This window comes from Ambystoma mexicanum, chromosome 11, assembly GCF_040938575.1.
Source record: "Ambystoma mexicanum isolate Mex_15411 chromosome 11, UKY_AmexF1_1, whole genome shotgun sequence".
NCBI lineage: Eukaryota > Metazoa > Chordata > Amphibia > Caudata > Ambystomatidae > Ambystoma > Ambystoma mexicanum.
In genome coordinates this window covers 1,460,453,904-1,460,475,892 of record NC_090934.1, presented here as the reverse complement: position 1 = coordinate 1,460,475,892, position 21,989 = coordinate 1,460,453,904, and the positions used below count along the sequence as shown (strand labels likewise).

General features: G+C 47.5%; 1 protein-coding gene across 2 annotated transcripts in view; it reads left to right on the top strand.

The window, feature by feature from the left end:
* Positions 1–21,989, top strand: part of IQCH (IQ motif containing H) — a 1,923,049-nt gene that overhangs the window by 1,770,591 nt on the left and 130,469 nt on the right. For both annotated transcript variants that reach the window (XM_069625132.1, XM_069625131.1), the window contains one exon: positions 12,491–12,616. In XM_069625132.1, the coding sequence (XP_069481233.1) occupies positions 12,491–12,616 (126 nt within the window). The remainder of the gene's footprint in view (positions 1–12,490; positions 12,617–21,989) is intronic.

Sequence of the window (21,989 nt, the reverse complement as noted above, 5' to 3'; positions counted from 1 at the left end):
TTCCGGCACTGAGAACTCGTATGCTCAAATAAGCAAAAGGGGGCCAAGGTTATCAAGGTCCAAAGTTGCTACTCGCATACGCTTTTTCCCTACTGCAAAAAGTTCTTTTACCGTTTTATGCAGCACCTATCCAGTGAGGAGTCATCCGTTGACATCCGCTTTAAGGAGCACTTCTGCAACAGTGGAATTAATAGAGAGGTTGCACCCAAGCCCCAATCCCCACATGCACCATTTAAACTGCAATGACACTCCCAGTCGTCTCTCCTCAACACAGGCTGTTTTGCAGTCATTTATCTGGCATGCCCAGATCTAGCGAGTCTTGGGGATCTTCCCAAAAGAAATGTGATACTGCAGAGAAATCCAGGCACAGCATTGTGGAGCCTAGAGGGCATGCGTTAACTGACTTCTGCTATAACGCATGTCTCATAACACTATTGTGGGATATTTTTAGATTGTGGCGCTCCCGACAAATCGCCTGTGTTACTTGTAATAAGAGATGCGCAAGTTCTGTTAGCGTAAAGGTGGTGTTGCCGCTGGGTCTTACTTTGTTTAGCCAGCGTCCCTTCTGCTGTGCCGTTTCCGGTCCGGATGTTGTAAAGGAATCTGATTCCCCCGCGGGGCACCACTGGGTCCGGGAATAACTGTAAGGTTCAACAGCCTAAGCAGCTGCACACCTCCGGCGCTTCTCCTCCCTTCAGGGCAGCGTCTCTTGGCTCCTGGCGAGCTATGTCTACGGCTCCGAAGATAGACTAGAGAAAATTCTGGGGGTAAATGAAGATAACCCGAACCCGAGGAGCATATATTGAACTCAGGAATATTGCTACAAATAGCCATTAAATTCATTGATGAACAAGTAGTGCCCTGCAAACCTCTGCTTTCCTGTTAAATGAAGATAAGCCCGCACTGCGACCAGGGGCGGTCCATCCGCCTAATATTATTTGCTAAGTTGAGACAAAGCTCACGCTTGCACGTCTTCATGGTGCAGCAGACATCTTGGATCTTCCAGGTATTACAATTTGTAAACGTTTTTTGTATGCATGGTCTATTTAGGCCAATGTCTACCGTGAGGCTTCTTTTCGTCGGAGTACAACAACTGCAGTGGCTACACGGAGTATGTCCTTGTTTTTGTTTTTCATACCCCACCATTCAGTAATGCTCATTTGATTTTCTGTCGGTAAATGTATATCATTTTTGGTTAACTTTTCCTTTAGGTTCTTACCTTTCCTAAAGGCACATTTGAATGGGGGTAAGGGGCTATTACCACCTTCTACAAATCGCAAATTTTTCTTAATAATATTGTTCATCGGGTTTGACAGAGGATTGTATGTACTGACAAAAATAATATTATCCTGGTCGTCTTCTTTTTGTTTTTATTCTAATAAGGCTTCCCTATTATTATTGCTCGCTCTTTTGCAAGCTTGTTTCACTATCTGTTTGGGATAGCCTCTTTGTGTCAGCTTTGAACTGAGATTCTGTTAAATATGATGTTTTATTGGTGTTGTTACGTCATATGCGTAAGAACTGCCCCACCGGTAGATTCTCTCTCGTATCACGAGGATGAAAACTAGAGAAAAGTAGCAAAGAATTCTTGTCTGTGATTTTATGATACAGCGTGACCAACAGTACTTAGTTTACTACATCTGCCTCAATTGTGAAATCCAAAAAGTTGATTTCTTTTTTGCTATGATTACATGTGAAGGTTCAGAATTGATTTTGGCTATTCAACCAATGAAGCTGAAGCATGCAACACTTATGATATTTACAATGATGAATTGAATAAAGAAGTGAATAAAATGTTTTTTAAAACATAAGAGAAGATTGCACTGGTTTACAGAAGCCGGGAGGGTAGCTCAGTGGCAACTAATTTGTCTTGTAAGACAATGCAGAGCAACACAGGTTAGAATCCTGGTCCCGCGCTTAGAGACTGGTCTCTGGTGTTAAGTATTTAATAAAAGGTTAATTAACTAATTACATCTATGAGTTGAAATTTAAATAAGTCTAAGCAGACGGACGATATAGATTCCTAGCTTCATTTCTCATTAAGTTCTCTCAATATGTTGTCAGAGCATTCAAACTTCCCTTTTCTGCAACTTTGAATATCTAATGTCTAACTTGATGCCCAGGAGATGTGTTTATTTGTTTAATGTGATGTTCTACTAAATATTGTATGATTTATATACAATACATATACAAAATGAAATAAAGAAAAATTCCCAAAAGGAATTCCCTTGTGTTTTTAGATGATAACTCTGATGATACAAAAGGGCCATTAGGGTTTGTGAAATGAACAGGCACTTCAGCAGAGGCGTCGCTAAGGGGGGGGCTAAGGGGGCTATAGCCCCTGATCTTTTGGTTGTAGCCCCGGATAGAATCTCAGGAGCTACAACCTAAAGGCTAGCTAGCCCCCAGTCCCGACAGTTCCGATATTAGCTTAGCCCCGGGTCTTTTCCAGACCTAGCAACACCCCTGCACTTCAGAAATATCTTCATTGTTATGATACATAGTCCACAAAATCCATTGGAGCTGGTTTTGCCTCGAGTTTGTAATTTGATGCTGGGAACCGGTTATGTTGTTCTCTGGCGTAGCTAGGCCTCCGCTGCCAAATTTGTGTCTTTTGTGCGACGGAGGGCCAATGTGCAGGGCAAAAGGTGGTGTACATGTTTTTATGCAACCTTTTGCCCTGCACTTTTGCACTCCGCCATGCAAAGTGAGTAAACACTGCCTGCCATGCTCGTATACCCGGCAGCGTTTACTTGGAATTGTATACGCTGGCGCGCATGGCAGGCCACGTCCACAATTACAATTAAAATGATGCCCACCATGTTCACATGTCAGGCAATGTTGAATTGTAATTCTAAACTCTGCTTACCATGCGAGCATGGCAGGCAACATTTAGAATGGATCCGTAAGGGGTCCTCCTGCTTTATGTTCTTGCATAAAACAGGCGCACCCCATAGGGATCTTCAGCATTTGCACCAGCATGAAAATCCAATGCCAGTGCAAATGCTGGAGCATTTGTATGGCGGAGAGGAAGTAAGGGGTCAGAAACGCAAGTATGCGCTCCTCCTCTCCTCTCCATATTACAAATGATTGAACATTTGGTGTAGAGTGAATGAAAGATGTAAAAGCCTTACTCAAATTTAAAGGGTATTTTTCTCTCAGAATAAAATAAAGTGTTAGTGTCAGGATGGGTTAACCTATGAATCTATGAAGGTTCCTAATATAATAGGGAAACGTGTCTCTATCATGTTCTCTTATCTACTACTCAGTCTCAGGGGCTTAACACCCAGCACCTTCTTGGCTCACAAACACAGTTACAAGGATATATTGTCTAGTCACTTCTTTTTGTCACACAGAATGAAAGGAGTGGACATAGGAACACACAAATTGAGACCAAATAAATGTTCACTATCCATTTTATTAGGTTTGACTGAGTCCACAGTATGGGTTAAGGATAGTATTTTACAATCCGCACTCTTGGAACCCCCTTAAGCCCCCCGCTTTCCAACCTGAATATCCTTCAGACTGTATTCCTGAGTGCTTTCTCCCTTAGCTCAGGACTCTTTGGCGGGCAAACAGTCGACGTTCACAGTCTCTGGGATTTATAGTGTCCTAAATACTTCTTTCTCTGCTCCATGGTTTGGTTGCAGCTGAAGTCATCAGGGTCACACATTGGAGCCCCTGGACCAACACCTGGTACTTTTAGGTCTTCCAACGGGTTTTGGGCACTAGGCAACATGCACTAGTTAAACCTCACAGAACTATCCGGTTTCCCCTCATGGTCATGTTGAGCAAAACCAGTCTGTCCACCTATCCTGGGCTAAGCTCTTTGGATGTTTTTTGGGCCCGTCCTCCGGCACTTGAGAAACCTCCTTGTTTCCCTGATGTTTAAAATGTCTCACTCCCTTTGCTCTCATCTTCTCCACCATCTCTCCTTCTCTTATCCACCTCCTTGCTGCTCCGCCATGGTCTACTCTGCAATCTCATTCTCTCCTTCACCAATAAACATCCAACTCTTAACTTCTACACCTCCCTGCTGCTTTGCTTCTTTTATATAGTCTAGTTGGGCTGCTGTGGGCTTGTGAAGTGAGATTGCCCTCAGCTGTGTGCGTGCCAAATGTTGTCTTTGTGATTGAGTAAAGTCAAGGTAAACTACAGTTACTTCAGGTGATTTCAGTTGCGTGGTAGACTGCTTCACGGCTCCCCAAGCTAAGGTTAAAAAGCAGCTGTCTGCCACTGTGGAATTGGTCTGCCTGTATTTCCTAACATCCGGTTAGTTGATGGCACTGTGGAATCTAACTGACTGAATTATTTTTGTGGTATTGAGTTTGGTTTATTAATGCGAACTGCAAGCCCCCACGGTCTCCTTGGCAGCTTCCAAGAGCCTAGCTTGTGAGCCTATGCCCCTTCAACAGACAAGATACATGATGGCTAACATGTAACAAATAGGTTCCCACGGATGCAGGTCTCATTCCTCAATCTTGCAGCTTCCCCTTTAAGAGTCTATTGCATGTTTCCTGGGCCACAGCAGAGATCTTAGGGTGTAGTAGAGGCTAGGCATTGGAAGGGGACCTTGTACTGCTTCCTTCTACCTTTTAGCCCTATACTCTCCTTCTGGAGCCAGCATCATAAAATTGGTGGCAAACTGGCCCATTATATCATCCTGCTCCCATCCACTAGCCTCCTGCACGTGGCCCTGTGAAAAAGAAAATGGGTACATATTGATACACAGTAGGTCCACTTGTAATCACAAGCCAAATTTATGAGGATCCCTAGGTTGAGGGGGACAATCGGCCAAATATAGACACCAGGTAATTAAAACGGCATGCAAGGGAATAATTTAATAATCCTCAGATCAATTTACATTGTTAATTTTATAGAGGTTAAACCATAGGTAGAGAGTACTTCAACACAGTAATGATAATATCCTTATGTAGTTCTTATGATGTTTGACATAGAGGACTAAGCAACCACATTTCTACAAACTTTGTTCCCATGATATGGCATGGAGAGTCGTATTGGGAGTTAATTCCCAAATTAACTGAAGAGCAATGCAAGAGAATCTGAGAGTGGTAAATAGTTGGGTCCCTGAATTTGACAAAGACAGATTACATGGTAAAATAAACCCCATGTTTAGAAGTATGTAATGCCCGCAGTCCGAGTAATCAGATTGTCTACCTGTGTTTATTAAGCCCTAATGACGAGATTAGCAGGTCTTTCCATGTGGTAACAGCCTGCCGCCAAAGCTCTTATGACCAAGCGCCCACCAATCTCGTCATAATGGTGACTAGCACCTTGGCACAAGGTCCCGGGAGACAAGCACCCTTTCCTTGTGAAAATAAAGGCTGTGCAAACTGCATGACCTACGTTTTTTCACAAAAAATATAAAACAACAAAGTTGGGTACTGTAGGAAATACGGCAAATGGATGCTCATGGAAGCCTATCTTCCATTTGTATGGCAACCAGATAGTTGCAAGGTGAGAGGAATGGTGGCTTTTACACATCTCCAGAGGCAGGTGTTTTAATTCAGAATCAGAAGAAATACAAGGTGCACTTTGAGTTAAAAGGTCTTTATTAGAACACCCAAAAGCTATACTGTAGCTTAGGTTTCTGAATTCTACTTCTAAAGAAAAAAGTCTAAAAGAGTGCTCATCAGGATGTCCTACAAAATAAATAAAGCCCACCATCCAGAACCCCTATTCTAACCCGATTACTGTTCCTATCACTGTGAACACAAAAGGCCTGACTTTACCAAAAGTAGAATAAGGGTCTTGACCCAAAAGGAAAAAATGCAGGATGTTTTTTGACTCCAGACTGATAATGTTTTTACAGGTTCTTCTTGCCCCCTGGAACAGCTCAAATCAGAAGTTCAAATCTCGCTTCAAGCTTCCCCTCCTTGCGTTTGTGTGGCATTCTTAGATCAACACAATTGGACAGCTTGTCCTATAGCATAGTTCAAAACAGAAGAAGAAATGTCTTTCTCCTTGATTTGTTCAAGCACTTTGCCCCAGTCTCTGGATTTCTTCTATCGTTGGGAACCGCCTGGTTCCTAAGTGCTCACCAGGCATTCTTCTTGGTTTTCCCATCCAGGAATGTTGTGGTACTCTCTCCAGTGAATTATCTTGTGGGTTTACCCCTTCGTGGAGCCTCGGGTGTTGGGATTTGTTGTCTCCGCCTTGTGGTCTGCTTTCTCTCACCCGGCCTTGGGTTTTTGCTTCTCTGATCCCTGTTTTGCATCTCTATCTCTCATCACTCCGCTTTGGGGGTTTCGTTTCTCTTACAGTGTCATGGGGTCTCAGGCCTCTTTGCCCAACTTATGGCTTTGTTGCTCTCCCCCCACTTAGGGGTTTCCAGTTTCACACCCCACCTTGGGGCCTCTGGTCTCCCTCACCCGCTTTAGGGTTTTGTTTCTGTTATTCTGTCTTGGGGTCTCAGGTCTCTCCGACCACCTTGTAGTTTCGGGGCTCTTTCCGAACCTGGGATTTTCCAGTCTCTCTCCCTGCCCTGTGGCATAGTTGGGCCATTCCACCTGGTTCCCTGGAGTGACCGCATACCTTCTGTCTCCACGCAGTGCTCCTCCCTCCAGACTGGCATTTCAGTAGGCTGATGAGGCTTTTCTCTTCTGGGTGCTTCCAGGCATTCCGTGTCTCACTGAGCTGGCTAACCCCTTCTTGTTCTCTTCTGCATTTATTATTTATTTATTATTAGGTTTATATAGCGCTTTAATCCAAAGCACTTTACAATATAACAGGATTACAAGGAATAATGAAATAGAAGCATATTTACAAACATGAAACAAACCAATGAAACAATATGTAGAACAATTTATCTAGGTAGAAGAAAGGTGACGGGAGGGGTGAGGAGTATGGGAAAAGAAGAGGGAGTCAAGGTGGGGAATTAAGATGAAGATTCAAGGGGGATGGGAGGAGGAATAAAGGGAAAGGAGAGGGTAGGAAAGGGGGTAGGAGGGAGAATAGGGAAGTAATAGAGGAGTGAAGGTAGTGAAGGAGGTCAGGGCGGAGAACAAAGAAGAGATTTCAGGGCGGTGCGGTAGGAGGAGTAGGTGGGGATGGAGCGAATAGAAAGTGGTAAGGAGTTCGAGTGTGGGGTGGCCAGGAGCTGAAAGGAACGGAAACACGAAGAGGCGCATGGGGACGGGGGAACAGTGAGTAAGAAGAGATCAGCAGAACGGAGGGAACGGGAGGGAGTGCAGAATGAGAGGAGAGAAGAAAGATAGGGGGGGTGAGGTAATGGAGAGATTTGAAAACAAGGCACAGGAATTGGAATTTAAGTTGGGAGTGAAAGGGAAGCCAGCCAAGGTATGAGAGCGAGGATGAAATTGAGTTATGAGGAGCAAGGAGACAAAGGGTACGGAAGGAGGAGTGGTAGAGAGATTTGAGGGGGGCAAGATGAGAGGCAGGGAGTCCAAAGAGAAGAGAAGAGCAATAGAAAAGACGAGAGAAGATAAGGGAAGAGATGAAGAGTTTAGAGGCATGGAAAGTGAGGGAGGAACGGATCTTGCGAATATTGAAGAGATGATAGCAAGAGGTGAGAGAAATATGGTGGGAGAAGGAGAGGGAGGAGTCAAAGTGGAGACCTAAATTGCGAGCGTGAGCAGAGATGGGGAGATTAGAAGGGGGAGAAGTGGATAAAGGGGGGGGGGTGTTAGAAGGAAAGGAAAGGACTTCAGTGTTGAGGGAGAGAAGTGGGAAGACATCCAGTTTTTGATAGTGGTAAGGCAGGAAGATAAATTGAGATGGAGGTCAGCAGTGAAAGAAGAGAAGGAGAGGAAAAGCTGGGTCTCGTCTGCGTAGAAATGGTGAGAGATGCCGAATGAAGAGATAACAGGAGCAAGAAGGGAGGTATAAAGTGAGAAAAGAAAAGGGCTGAGCACGGAGCCTTGGGGAACAATGTAGTCCAAGGGGGATGTTGGAGGAGGTGCGGCCGTCCCAGGAAACAGCAAAAGAACGGTTAGAGAGGTAAGAGGAGAGCCAATTGAGGAGAGAGCCTTTGAGGCCAAAGGAAGAAAGAGTATTGAGGAGTAAAGGGTGATCAACGTTATCAAAGGCAGGAGAAAGGTCGAGGAGGATGAGGACAGAGGATTGCTTGGAGTAGCGAGTGGTAAGGAGGGAGTTGAGAACATAAGTTAGAGCAGTCTCAGTGGAGTGTTTAGGGCGGAATCCAGATTGAGAGGGGGGAAGGAGAGAATGAGTGGATACAAAAGCTGAGAGTAGGCTAGGCGTTCAAGAAGCTTAGAGAGGGATGGAAGGAGCGAGATTGGACGAAAGTTGAAAGCGAGAAGAGGGTTAGCAGTGGGTTTCTTCAGGATGGGGATGATAGTGGCGTTTTTGATGGCTGAAGGAAAGGTAGCGGAGGAGAGACAAATGTTGAAGAAGAAGGTTAAGTAGGGAATGAGAAGAGGGTGAATCTCAGGAAGAAGGAGGGTAGGAAGGGGATCTGAGGGGGCAGCAGTAGGATGAGTTTTGGACAGGAAGGGAAACACTGGGCGGAATGACAGGAGAGAAGTTAGACATGCAAGCAGAAGGGGGGAGAGAGGAGGGGAATAGGAAGGGGAGAGGAGGATGTTTTGGCGGAAGGAGAGAATTTTGGAAGAGAAGAAGTCAGCAAAGTCGGAATAAGAGAGAGAAGAATTAGCTGAGGGGTCAGGAGTAGGCAGAGAGAGAAGACGAGAAACGGTTTGGAAAATAGGGCGAGGGTGTGAGGCTTTTGAGTGGGGAAGGTTGGAGTAGTGGGAACGTTTGGCTGAGTTGAGGCAAGAGTCATAAAGTGAGTGATATGGGAAACAGGCGGTTTGGTTAGCCAGAGAGCGGGATTTGCGCCAGCGTCGTTCAAGGCAACGGAGGGGACGACGCATGGAAAGGTGAGGGGAAAGCCAATGTTGGGAAGGTTTGCAAGAAGGGCGGAAGGAGTTAAGGGGGTAGAGTTGGTCGAGACTGGAGGAGATAGAGAAGGACAGAGAGGAGAGGGAAGTGTTGGCCAAGAGAGAAGAGAAATCGGAGAGAGAGGGGAAGGGAAGAAGAGCAGGTGTCGAAAAAGAGAGAAGGGCTAAAGTTACGGGGATCCTGTCGAGAGAAGGAAATGGGGGAAGAAGAGGGAGTGGACGAGGGGGGCGGAGTGAGGGAGAAGGAGAGTAAGGCATGATCAGAAAGATAGCTGGGAAGAGAAGAAACAGGTGAGGAGGTGTGGGTTGTGATAAAGATGACATCAAGAGTGGAGCTAGAGGAGTGAGTAGGGAGGGGAGAGAGAAGGTAGGAGTCGAGCATGGAGAGGAGAGGAGAGGAGAGGGGAGGGTTGAGTGCAGCAGGGAAGGTTGAAATCGCTGAGTACTGTGAGGGGTGGGAGAGATGAGAGAGACAAGGTGATCCAGGTCATAAAAGGAAGAGAGGGGACCAGGAGGTCTGTAGATAATTAGAAATGAGATAGCGTGAGGGGAAGTGAAGGATTTGAATAGGTATTCAAAGGAAGGGAAGGTAGGGAGAGATAGAGTGGGGGTGGAGGAAAGACATTTAGTGTGGTAGAGGAGACCAGTGCCACCTCCGCGACCATAAGGGCGTGAGACATGACAGGAGGAGGAGGGGGTGGTGAGAGAGGCAGGCACAGTAGAATTGATAAGGGGAATCCAAGTTTCATTAATACAGAAGAAATAAAGATTAAGTTGGAAGAACATGTCTAGTGCAGCTGCGGTCTTGTTGCATAGGGATCTGGCATTCCAGAGGACAATGTTGATAAGACTGGAGGGTTCGACAGTAGGGGGGTAGATGAGGTTAGGACGAAGGGGCACGGTAGGAGGGGGATGGGGTGAACAGGGGAAGGGATAAGTCATGGGGGTGGTCATGAGGATGAGAGGAATAGAACGGAGAAGGAGAAGGGGAAGGATGGGGTGGGGAAGAGGGGAAAGGAAGTAAGGGGGAAGGTGAACGAGGAGAGGAGGGTCTGGCAATGTGCATGACAGAGAGCGAAGAGACTGATTAGCAGGCAAGCAGGAGGAGGGAGCGGAATCAGGATCAGAAGGAGGCACTTCACTGAAGGTCAGAGTAGAGAGGACAGGTGCTGGTTAGAGGGGGGGCCTGATGAAGCAGGCGGTCCGAGAGCAGGACAGGGCAGACAGCCACGGAAGCAGAGCCTCCTGATGCTGGTGGAAGAGCGCAGGGTAAGCCAGTGGAGGGCCCAGGTGGTGATCAAAATCCACAGTCAGGAGGAGCTGGCAGCCACAACAGTCATACGTCCGCAAGGTGGTGATGGCGCCTGCAATCAGGAAGGAGCTGGAGGCCTCCGTAGCAGGCGTCCAGGAGGCAGGATTATTAGGCAGGATTGTTAGTGGGGGGGCCTGGTGAAAGCAGGCGGTCCGAGAGCAGAAAGAGGCAGGCAGCAACGGCAGCAGAGCCTCCTGATGCTGGTGGAAGAGGGCTGGGTAAGTTAGTGAAGGGCCAGGTGGTGAAGGAAATCCGAAGTCAGGAGGGTGGCATGACGGGCAGATGACCGCAAGGCGCTGAAGGCTCCTGCAATCAGGAAGGAGCTGGAGGTCTCCATAGCCAACGTCCAGGAGGCAGGAGACAAGAGGGTTGATGACGGCCTGCGGAGGTCCGGTGGATTGCGGAGGCCCGTGCCTGGGTAGAGCAGGCAGACAGGCAACTTAAGCGTAGCAGGAGCCGGAGCAGACGGGGCCAGCGATGGATAGAGGGGGAACGCTGCCGGCCAGTAGAGAGCCCGGGCTGCAGCAGAAGGCAGTTGGCAATAGTTCAACAGTAGCCGGTGCAGACTCGGGCACAGCGCCTACAGCCACAGGGCTTTAAGCCTCCAGCAGCACCATCAGGGCCAGCAATGGTCAAGGCCCTGGAGAGAAGGAACGGCGCGGCCAGTAGAGTGCCCGGGCTGGAGCGGAAGGTGGCGATCAGTGAGGATAGATCGAGAGGCCACCACGACCAGACGACCAGAAGGCAGCTGGCAAGAGCACAGTAGAAGCCTGAGCAGACGCGGCCACGGCACTCCCAGCAAGGATGGTAGGGCTGGAGATGGAAGAGGCCCTGGGGAGGAGGAACAGCACCAGCCAGTGGAGGGCCCGGACTGCAACAGGAGGCCCGCTGTGAGGACTGAGCTGGAGGCCTCAGCAACCAGAGGATCAAAAGGCAGATGGCAGGAGGGCCGGTGACCGGAGGTGAGGAGTCAGGAGGAATGGGCGGCCAGAGCAGATGAAGAGGGCTGGAGATGAGAGAGGGGCCCAGTTGACGTTGGTGGAGGCAAGAGACCTGCGTAGGACGGAGCGGCAGCTAGGCGTAGGGTAGTCCACAGGCAGGGGGGAAAGCAGATAGGGATTGGCCGGGAGCAGCAGATGAAGACCCAACGCGCCCGCTCACAATTAAGAGCGGGAAGAGGCCTGCAGCTGAGGATGCGACAGAGGACCAGGTGCGGGGTTTAAGTAGAAGGAGAGTGCGATTCAGGATGAGACTTGAATCGTAGGTGCCCCGAGGTTAAATAGGCAGGGGCTTAGGAAAATTGTAGTAAATATTAGATTCATAAGGTTTGAATCAGCCAGAAGTGAAGAGATGCCAGATCAGGCAGCCGAGCTGCTGCGCCCCCTGGTGGTAGCAGCTCTGAAGGCTCCTCTTGTCCTATGTAGCAATGCTGATTGGGTTGTTATCTTCCAAACAACCAGGGGATGGGTCTAAACACCGTTCTCTCTTCTGGGGTATTGACAGTTCCTGAAAAGGGTCAGAAACCATAACAGCCTTTGGTGTAGGAAGTCATTACATAGTTAATATCCATAAAACCAACTAATCTATCAGTTTCTTGAGACAAGGGAGGATAACATCCCTGTTCAGGGATTGCCTGTTCTTGAAGCAGTAGTTACCTCCAGAGGGATCATGCTTGCCCTGTTTCCTAGCAGATGTTAAGTTTAGCAGGCTCACCTCCCCATTCCCAAAAGGGATAGACCCACCGTGGGAAGAGGGGGCAAATTACCTGGATTCGACACACAGGTAAGTGAGAAATATGTCATTGGAGGAGTAGTAGGGTGGTCTAAAACAGGAGGTGTAATGCAAAGATACGGGTGTGGGGAGGCGCCGCCCAGAGCAACTCATCAGGGTGCTCTGAATACAAGCAGTTACCATAAGGCCTGCGTTCCTACATGCCCATGTTCCAGGCATCAGAATTGGCTTGCAGCCATGAGCTGTGTGTTATTGTTATAACCCTAGGCCTCATGCTCTGGATGATGCTGTGATCTTAAAATGTGGATTTGGGTTACCTGTCTGCAAATGGATGCTATAATGATGTATATGTGTTCTAATAAAGTTTACATTGTGATTCTGCTGTGGTGTATCTGTATTTCCCATGCATAGCACAGTGCTACAATGTAATATCTCTGTTCCCTGTGTGCTGGTTGATGTTCTAATATAATGTGTGTTCCTAAAGCAGATGATGATGATGCACGGAACATGCCCTAATTTGGTGATGATCTCTTGTCTCTTACAGGTCTCGATTAGTAGCAGCCGCAGTGCAGTGATGAGTTCGCATCTTATGCACAGCAATCTATCAACTGTGTATTATAATGTCTTCTTCCAGATGTGCAAGGCTCATGGAATTGGATATGATGTGAAGGTAGGAAATGAGGCCTTATACTGTACGGGTGTAGAAGTAGGCGACTTACACAGAGTGGCATATTGTTGGTTATAGACTTCTATTTGAAACCAAAAGAAAAAGGAAACCCCTTACTATCCTTATTTCGAAGAGTGGTTTCCTTGCCTCAAATAAACGAATAATCCTGTCAGGTGGTCTTGTTAAAAGTAAACGGTCCTCCGTCGTGTCAGAAACCTATTTCCTTTCCTTTCCTTACACTCTTAATCAACTAAGAAAAAAAGATGATGATCTTCCAGTTTCAGTTATAGGGAAAATGAAATGTTCTTCATCAAGGGCAAAGCATCAAAACAAAGTCTCTTGAGCCTCAAAACAAAGTCTTAAAAGGCTCCTTGGACAGACTCTCCACCAAGGCAAAAGAAAATGGTCTCTTCTCTACACAATTTTCACAACTCAACGGGGGAATGTTTCCCTTCCCCGGGTCCTGCTCAGGTTTCTTAGGATGCCAAGAGAATGACTTCCTTCTCTTGGCTGTCACAGAACGTTTGCAACACACCAGGGCGTATGACACCCCTCCCCTGGTCTCAGACTTTGACCACCAACCTGGTTTTCCACTTGGGCAGGTATTACTATCACAATGCTCCCAAAACTGTGTCATGGGCCCAGGTCCAACTAGGGTCCTTCCTCTCTGACATCTTTTTCTCTACCTGTGGTGTCCCCCAGGGATCTAACCTCTCTCCCTGGCTGTTCAACCAGTATCTGGCACTCCTTGCCCACCGCATTGCCGCTCTCTGCCCCAACTTTCAGTGCTATGCGGATGATACCCAGCTCATTTTCAGGCTACCCTCGGCCTCCTCCTCTCCTTCCCTCATCCCTGACTGTCTGCTATCCAGGAATGTTGTGCCGCCAATGACCTCTGCCTTAATGCCAGTAAGACTGAGAGTCTACTCATCGGCACACCCACTCCCTCCTTCCCTGAAGCTCTCTGGCCGGCCTCTCTTGGCCCTCTTCCTGCTCCTACCTGCAAGGCAAAAAACCTCGGGGTCATCTTCGACTCCACACTCTCCTTCTCTCCTCACATATCTGACGTCTCTAAGAAGTCACACTACCAGCTGCACCTCCTCAGAGGTATTCTTCCTTTCCTCTCCTTCCCCCAGAAGCTCACTGTCTCCAGAGCCCTGGTTGTCTCAAAGCTGGACTACTGTAACAGCCTCTATCTAAATATGCCTGCCTCTACTCTCCGCCCACTGCAACTCATCCAGAACAGGACTGCAAGACTTGTCCTTGGCCTCAAGCCCAGGGACCGTATCTCTCCAGGACTGAAATCTCTACACTGGCTCCCAGGGCTGCGAGGATTAAGTTCAAAACCCTCTGCATTGTCCACAAGGCCTTCTGGGGTAAGGGGCCAAAATACCTTCAACTCCCTCTTCCTAAATATCTTCCTTCTCGAGCTCTTCGCTCATCCGCCTCCAACTCCCTCAGGGTCAGCCGCTTCTCCAAGCAACGAGTTGGGGGTAGATCTCTCTCCGCGGCAGGGGCCTCCCTCTGGAACAGCCTTCCTGCCTCCCTGAAACTTGAGGAGAACCATCTCCGGTTCCGGAAGCACCTCAAAACCTTCCTCTTTGCTTCTGCTTTCTCTCCCCCTCTCCCCTGCTAAATTACTGAAACTGCACTGAATCTGCAACTAGGCCACTCTCACCGATCTCGGTCCTCGGCCCAGCCACTCTCCCCTTGCACTGCCTCCCTGGCAACCCCTGCACTGCAGGACTGTCTCTGTATCCCTACAGCCCCCCTTCCCAGCACTTGTCTGCACTTACCTTGCACTTGCCACCAGCTGGCCCTTATCATTTATCTTGTATTCTACTAACCCTTTACTGCACTTTCCCCTCTCCCTTTCCCCTTGCACTTTTCCCTTCCCCTCTACCCATGCACTTGTGCGATCTGAATGACACCTGGCCTAGTAGGATTGCTGTCTGTCTTCCCTTTGTTCCCCCCTCCCTGCCTCGTCGCGCCTTGAAACACTTGTGTATAGGCGCGTTACAAATGCCATATCATATATCATATCAAGGGTAATGCTTCCTTTCCCTTGCTTTGCTTTTGGACTCAAAGTCAACCTGACTCCCTCTGCTGTCCGTTACTTTGACTATTCTATTAAGATTGATAAGGATACTTCAATTGGTGCGGGTCCTAGACTCACATGCACAATCCACCTGGTGCATTCTCTTGCCAGGTACTATTATTATGAGGATCAACAAAGATGCAGATAAAGTCCACCTGATATACTCTCCTGCCAGGTACTGTGACTACGATTATTGTTCTGGAGGCCTTGATCGCCTTTTTGGGTGTGGGTTCCAGACTTACAATTTCCTCTTTGCATTTCAGTGCACCTGGTTTACTAGCCTGCTAGGTACTGAGATATGATGATTAACTTAGATGCTTTCACAACTTCTTATACTCTGAGTTGGAGTCCCAGACCCATGACTCTTGTTTCACTCCAGGTTCCCTGCTTCTACACCATTGCTTTGGGCCCCTTTCACTTCCCCTCACACTTGCTTACCTGTTTCTATGGTTCGTAGTGATCTTAGGGCTTCTGTGATACTTCTGCCAGTCAGCGTTTCCCTGATGCTTACTGCAGCTCCGCAAGGGAAATTTCCTTTCAGCAATGGTGCTTCCTGCTCCACGCGTTCACCGTCCCAACGGGTCACCAGGAGCTCCTTCCTCTTCCTTTGTGGAGCATTCTGAGGGGAACCACAAATGAGACAGGGGACTCCTGGTGATTGGCATACACTTGTATTTAAAGGCTAAAAGGAGTTGGGAAAATGCCTTGCTATCCCTAATCTAGGAGGTATTTCCCAACCTCAACCAAAACTAAGGGTCTGTCCTGTGTCAAGATGTCCAAAGCAAAAACGTCTTGCGTCCAAAATCCTATCCTAGCCCTCTCATTCTAAAAAGTAACTCTAAGGTACTATGGATATTGTCTTCGGCTATGAAAGTGCACAAATGTACAAGTTCAATAGAAAAAGTATACATCCAACAAAAATGCTGCAACAAGATAATGTTCACAGTTATAGGGAATGGCTCCTTTCCCCAGGTTGTTCTTCACCAAAACAAAAGTTCAAAAGAATAACTATGTTCTTGGGGAAATGACTCCCTTTCCCAGGTCCTTTCCACACTTTATGCACACTTTATGCAACTTCTAATCCTAAGCACATGGTTCTTCCTCTGGATTCTCTTTTCAACGTACCCTATTTTGTGTGTGGGTTACAGACTCATAGATTACCTGGTATACTGTCCTGCCAGGTTCTGTTTCTCCTTTAATGGTACTTGCAATCCGAAGGGCATGAATCTTCTTTGGGATTCCCTTTTGCAGTTCACTCCACACACTTGATTACACTTGGCTTTGCCTGGCATACTCTCCTGCCAGGGCTCGGTTACAATTTTGATTCAAATCCCTAAGGGCATGAATCTTCCTTGGGATTCTCTTCTGCAGTTCACTCCACACATTTGTTTTCACTTGGCTTCACCTGGTACACTCTCTTGCTAGGACTTGGTTATCATTTCAAAACACACCCTCCCTCCCTTTGGGTTTGCTAGGTGGAATGATTCTCTTCTCCTGGTTAATTTCCAATTCCACACAGCCTGGTTCACTAGCCTGCCATGCTGCCGCTCTTCTTATTGACTCGTTCTTTCAGCTGTCTCTTTATTTCTTTTCACATTAGTGCCAGTGCCCTTCTTACAGCAAAGTTCGTATTTGGCTTTTCTTCGCCCTCTAACACACAGGTCCTTGACTCTTGTTCATCACTGTTCGTTCCTTCAATCTCGACACGGCATTCAACCCAATATGCTGCAGTTCATCTCTCTATGGGCTCACTGTGCTGCCCGTTTGCTCCTCATGTATCACCTCCCTTCTCCTCAGTTCGCTGGCTCGGTGGGCGTGCAGTGAACCGGCTGGTTTCTGCACCACCTCTCTCTGCTTTCAGGTGCTTTGTCTTCCTTTGGGCGTCCAACACAGTACTCCTGCTGGCTTACTCACTGAGCTTAGTCCCGGTGAGAGCCTTCGTGCTGCGTTCCCCGGTTTGCCTGCCTCCAGGATTCTGATCGGTGTCGGAATACAGTTGCAAGGTTCTCTCCCTCGCGACAGCCTCGCCGCTGTCTTTTTCTGCATCTCTGCTTTCAGTGTTGTGATCGGCATCAACATACACTCCAGAGTGTCTCTCTCAGCTGTGTCCATTTTAAAGTTCCGGCACTGTTCAGTAGCTTCCAAACACTAGACCACTGCATTGACTTGCCTCCTCTGGCTCTCCTCACTACTCCATCCCTCCTCCTCTTCTGGTTTCTCACAGTACTGAGAAGTTATCTCAGCCGCTAGTCCCCGGGGATCTCTCTCTCAAGTGGCCAGGGCACGGCCATCAACTTTGGATCCAGACCCTGGGGGTGGACCAGTGCGGGAGGATCACCTGGGTTAGGGGTCTTCAGGGAGTGGGAGTGGGACACCGGATGGCAAGACTTGGTATCCCTCTGTTCCCTACAACACCTTTGCCCCATCCTGCCCGGTAGGATATATGAAAACTCTACTCACACCCGAGCCGTGTACCTGACATGTCCCACTACTCTGAGTATCCGATATGTATAGTAGCACACCTTAGATGTTTACATTAAAGGAATGTAAATATACTAATGGCAAACTTAGGTGCAGAGGAGGTAACGCAACCCTGACACAAAGTTGGAAACGGTGCAAACAAAAAGATGGTGTCCAAAGAGTATTGGACACTCCATTCCCCTGCACACCTTATTGCTGAAAAATCAGCCAATATAATGTTAAGCAAATGTTAAATCATTTATGCAGAAATATATAATAAGTTTTTCAAAGTCATTGAATGACACTGTTCAGAAAAATATTCTTTATCCAAATCTTCTTTTATGTTTGAAGGCAGAAAGCACAACGCGTTTCGGGATTCAAAATTCCCTTCATCAGGTGCAGTTTAAAGAGTCTTTTAAAATAATAGATAGGATAAACTTCATGTCAAATCATAATTGTTCAAGGTCATTGTATTCCAATTAGAGCAATTCATGATATGATAATGAGATAGATAAGTTAACAAGAGTGCTATTGGCAACTGTATGCGGAATTCAAATCATAATAAATGGAATAGCTCAAAAATGGCTCCTATAGTTTAGAGTACCAGTGGATTTTGTCATATTATTGAACGGATCAACCAAAGTACGTGAGAGGTCCCAAGTGTGAATCATGAAGAACAGGTAAGTGTGAGCATGCACAAATAGTGTGAATCCTGTGCAAACATCACCACTGCAGTAGCCAATTTAAAGGTTCATGTCAGTAATAAAGTTCATAGAAAATATGAAGAATGGTACTTGTAGCATTAACTGTGCACAGCACAGTAATAGGAAGGTAGGTGAATACCAACACTATGGAACACTGCTGGAGGGCCATAGGAAAAAGATTGTATACCCCGCTCAGTAAGCTGGTTAGTTAGGCAATGTGAAATTAGATGTGGGAGGGACCCAGATTGAAAAAAGTCAAGAGTTACCGATTTAGAAAGACTGTTCCGTGACCACAAGGAGCAGTCTTTCTAAATGAAACTGTCATGCCCATGCTGCACACAAGTGCGCGCAGGGGCTGACGGGCATGTTGGGACTCAGAAGCGCAGGACGAGGAGAACAGGTAAGTGTGTTGGTGAGTCTGTGTTGTGTGCATGTATGTGTTTTGGTTTGGTGGAGTGGGGGGTGATTGCTGGGATGGCAAAACCCATGATTAAAGGGAAATCCCACGGGAGAAGGTGGGGGGGGAATATAAAAACGAAAAAAGAAAACAGCATTTTAAAGGTCACAAGAGAAAAAGACCTTTACAATGCTGGTTTTCTGTTCAATATAAAATCATTCTTTTTCTCTTGAGACATTTAAAATGACACCTACCTAACGACCCACCGCTGCTGCTGTCCCAAACCGGCGCATTTCGATCCGTCTTGGTGTATCACATCTGGCTGCTGACTGCCTGCAGCTGTGAGATGAGATCTGGGTGCCGCTCCTACAGTTCAGTTATCCCTGATTCAGCTTCTAATGACCACGGTATCTAAGACATAGGTGCCTCGGCCCAGGTACCTCCGATTTAGTACTCTCTACGTACAGCTATCCACTCTGGCCTGTACACCTCTCACCTGCTACACTGCTCCATCCCACAAACATGACCGACAATCCCAACTTGACAGAGACACCACGCCAACCAAGACCTCCTCTCTGACGCCACAACTCTGATGCTTCTACACCACACCCCCCCCCTCTGACATACCACAAAGCTCCCCATCTGGCTCTCGTCCTTCATATTAGCTCCTTCTTTCACCAACCCCCCACCCCCCGCATGCCGCATCACCTCTCCATCGCCGACCTCTACACTTGATTACTCGTACATTCTGACCCTTCTTGTCCTTCCCACTCTCACCACACCCCCTCCAACTCTCAGATCAGAGGATCTCTCTGGCGCACCAAACACTGCCCACCCGCTACCCCCTCCCATACACTCCAGCACAACCCCCTCGCCCTACGTCCACACCCCCTCCAACTCTCTGATCAGAGGTGCTCGCTGGCACACCAAACACTACCCCATTTTCATACACTTCAGCATTACCTCCCCTGTCACCCTCTCTCCCCCGGACATCCATTGAGAAAGACCCTCTCTGCACCATTCCTACACCCTGCGCAACTTCCAACTCTCAAGTCGAAGGACATCTCTGGCGCTCCAAACAACATGACTCCCCTGCCACTACGACAGCATCGGTGCTGCCACGCAGGAACTCCCCCCAGAATAGCCCCCCGCGCTCATACCCCTCCGCCCCAGCCAAACCCCCTGGCAGCCACGCACTTCACACCATAGCAAGCATCTGTAATTGTGAAGCTCTGCGTCGCACCAACAGCCTCAACCCAACAAACATACCATCCTTCCACCTCAGTCCCGCGCCACCCACCACCTGCCCCTCTCCCATGAAAACCTGGCATCTCCTTGACAGCACAAACCAACCCAGTCGTACCACCCTGCACCCCAAACTCCACAAACTTCTCCTTTGAAAACCTCACCCCGCACCCCTCACACACCCCCTGTCCCCAGACCTCCCCTTTCAACCCCTTTCCCTTCTCTCAGCATTGTACGTCTTGCCCTTTCTAGAACCATTGCTTCATCCCCTTTTCCCTCTGGCCCTCCTACCCTCTCTCACACTCCTTTTGCAGTCAAACGCACAAATCTCAGAAAAAGAAACCGGCCTCCCCTCTCCTGCTTCGGTCCAACCTCCGAACCTTTCAGAGCCCAGCCATCAGGACCCTTCTGCTAGCCACTCCCCAAGCCCTCCCTCTTTGAACACGACCTCTCACCCAGCACACCAAAACCACTAGCTCCCTCCGGACACAAACCTCACTCAACAACTTGGCTGACACCACACATGCAGCACTCAACGCCTACCTTCCTTCCCCCGATTTCCCCCCCACACCCCCACACCTCATCTCACGTAAGCCAGCCACTGGTTGCTTACTTTTTCCGCTTCCCATCCACCTCAACCACTCACCGCCCCCTCATAGAGAATCCTAGACCTGAACACCCAGTACCACCCCTCGGTCAGTTTCATTCACCCCAACTGTTCTGACCACACAGCTCATCCCTGCGACTGACACCTCAATGCTTGCCAGACAGTCCTACCTTGCTCATCCAGCCAGCACAGATCATAAAAGATGCAGCCAGAGATCTGGCACCCTTCATCACCAAATTAATCAACTATTCATACTCTAGTAATGCTGTACCCTTTAACTTAAAGGAATCTTGGGTGCTCCGGTTACTCAAGAAACAAACACTAGACCCATTGATACCCACAAACTACAGACCGATTACTACGGTCACATTTCTTTCAAAAATATTGGACGGAGTTGCATATTTACAAATCCAAGACTTCTTGGAATTGAACTAATTACTTGGATCTCAACAATCTGGTTTCAGACCGCAACATGGAACAGAAACTGCCCTTGTTGACCTCAAAAGCCAGATTGACGAACTAAAAGATAATTTATTTTATTATTTATTTAATTATTATTATTTATTATTATAAAAGTAGAGTGGCCATCCAACTCCTCCTAGACTTGTCGGCGACCTTTGAGTTGGTCAACCACAAGGTACTCGGCGACCATCTCGCAACGGCTGCCCACATTTCGAGTTCAGCTATTATGTGGATTCAATTATTTCTGGACAATAAGACCATGCGTGTCTTCTCACCCTCGGCAGCAGCTGACCCCATTCCCATTACCTGCGCCGTACCACAAGGCTCATGTGTCGCGCCCACTTTGTATAATATATTTACAAAGAAATTATTTGATAAACTGGACCATCTGAATGTCACCTACACTAATTATTCAGATGACAACCACATACTCCTACCCCTATTGGGCACCTATGACTCTGATGTAGCCAGGATTAATGAAATCTATACCATCATTCAGGCATGGATGGCCCTCCATGGCCTATGCCTGAATGATGATACGACAGAGATTCTTCTGTTTGGCTCTCACACTAAACTTCAGAAGCTCAGCCCTGACTACTCTAGTATTTGTATAGACTGGAACAACATACCCATTGGCAAAGATGCAAAAACACTAGGTTTTTACTTTGACGCAAACTCTAAATTTACTAAACCTGTAAATATGACAGCCTCAGCCACTGCCTACACAGGCAAGCTGATCAGAGCGTGCAGACCTCGATTATCTCCCAACAGCTGTCTCATACTAGCCAGAGCACTTATACAATCCAAACTGGACTACTGTAACAGTCTCTACGTAGGTGCCAACAAGTCCATCTTGAACAAATTGCAGATTCTGCAGAATAATGCTCTTAGAGCGGCCCTGAACATACCTAGAAGAGAGCACATCTCAGATACTAGAAAGATATGTAACTGGCTCTCCATTCAAGATAAAATCAGTCTGAAAACTCGGTCTCACACACAAAGCATTGAACCACAGCCCCCTCATACTTGACTGACAAATTCCCTATGAGATCCTTCACACGTAGTACTAGAGCATCTAACACCGCCTGCCTCTTAGTACCTATATACAACCTCAAAAGAGCTGGCGGCTCTAGCTTCCCTGTCCTAGCTGCCCAACTATGGAACACACTCCCTCAGGACATACAAACTATCCAAGTATTCGATAAATTCAGAAGATGTGCCATCACCTGGCTACTTAATAAGAACTAATCTTATCGCCTCACTAGCTTCTGCACCTACCCTGCCCATACTTGTTATTTATGTATGTTTGAATCTAATGCCCTGCATTTTTTGGACTATGTACTAACCTGTATGATCTACATTATGTGACCTTCTGTAAATCCTAATGACTGTAACATGCATTA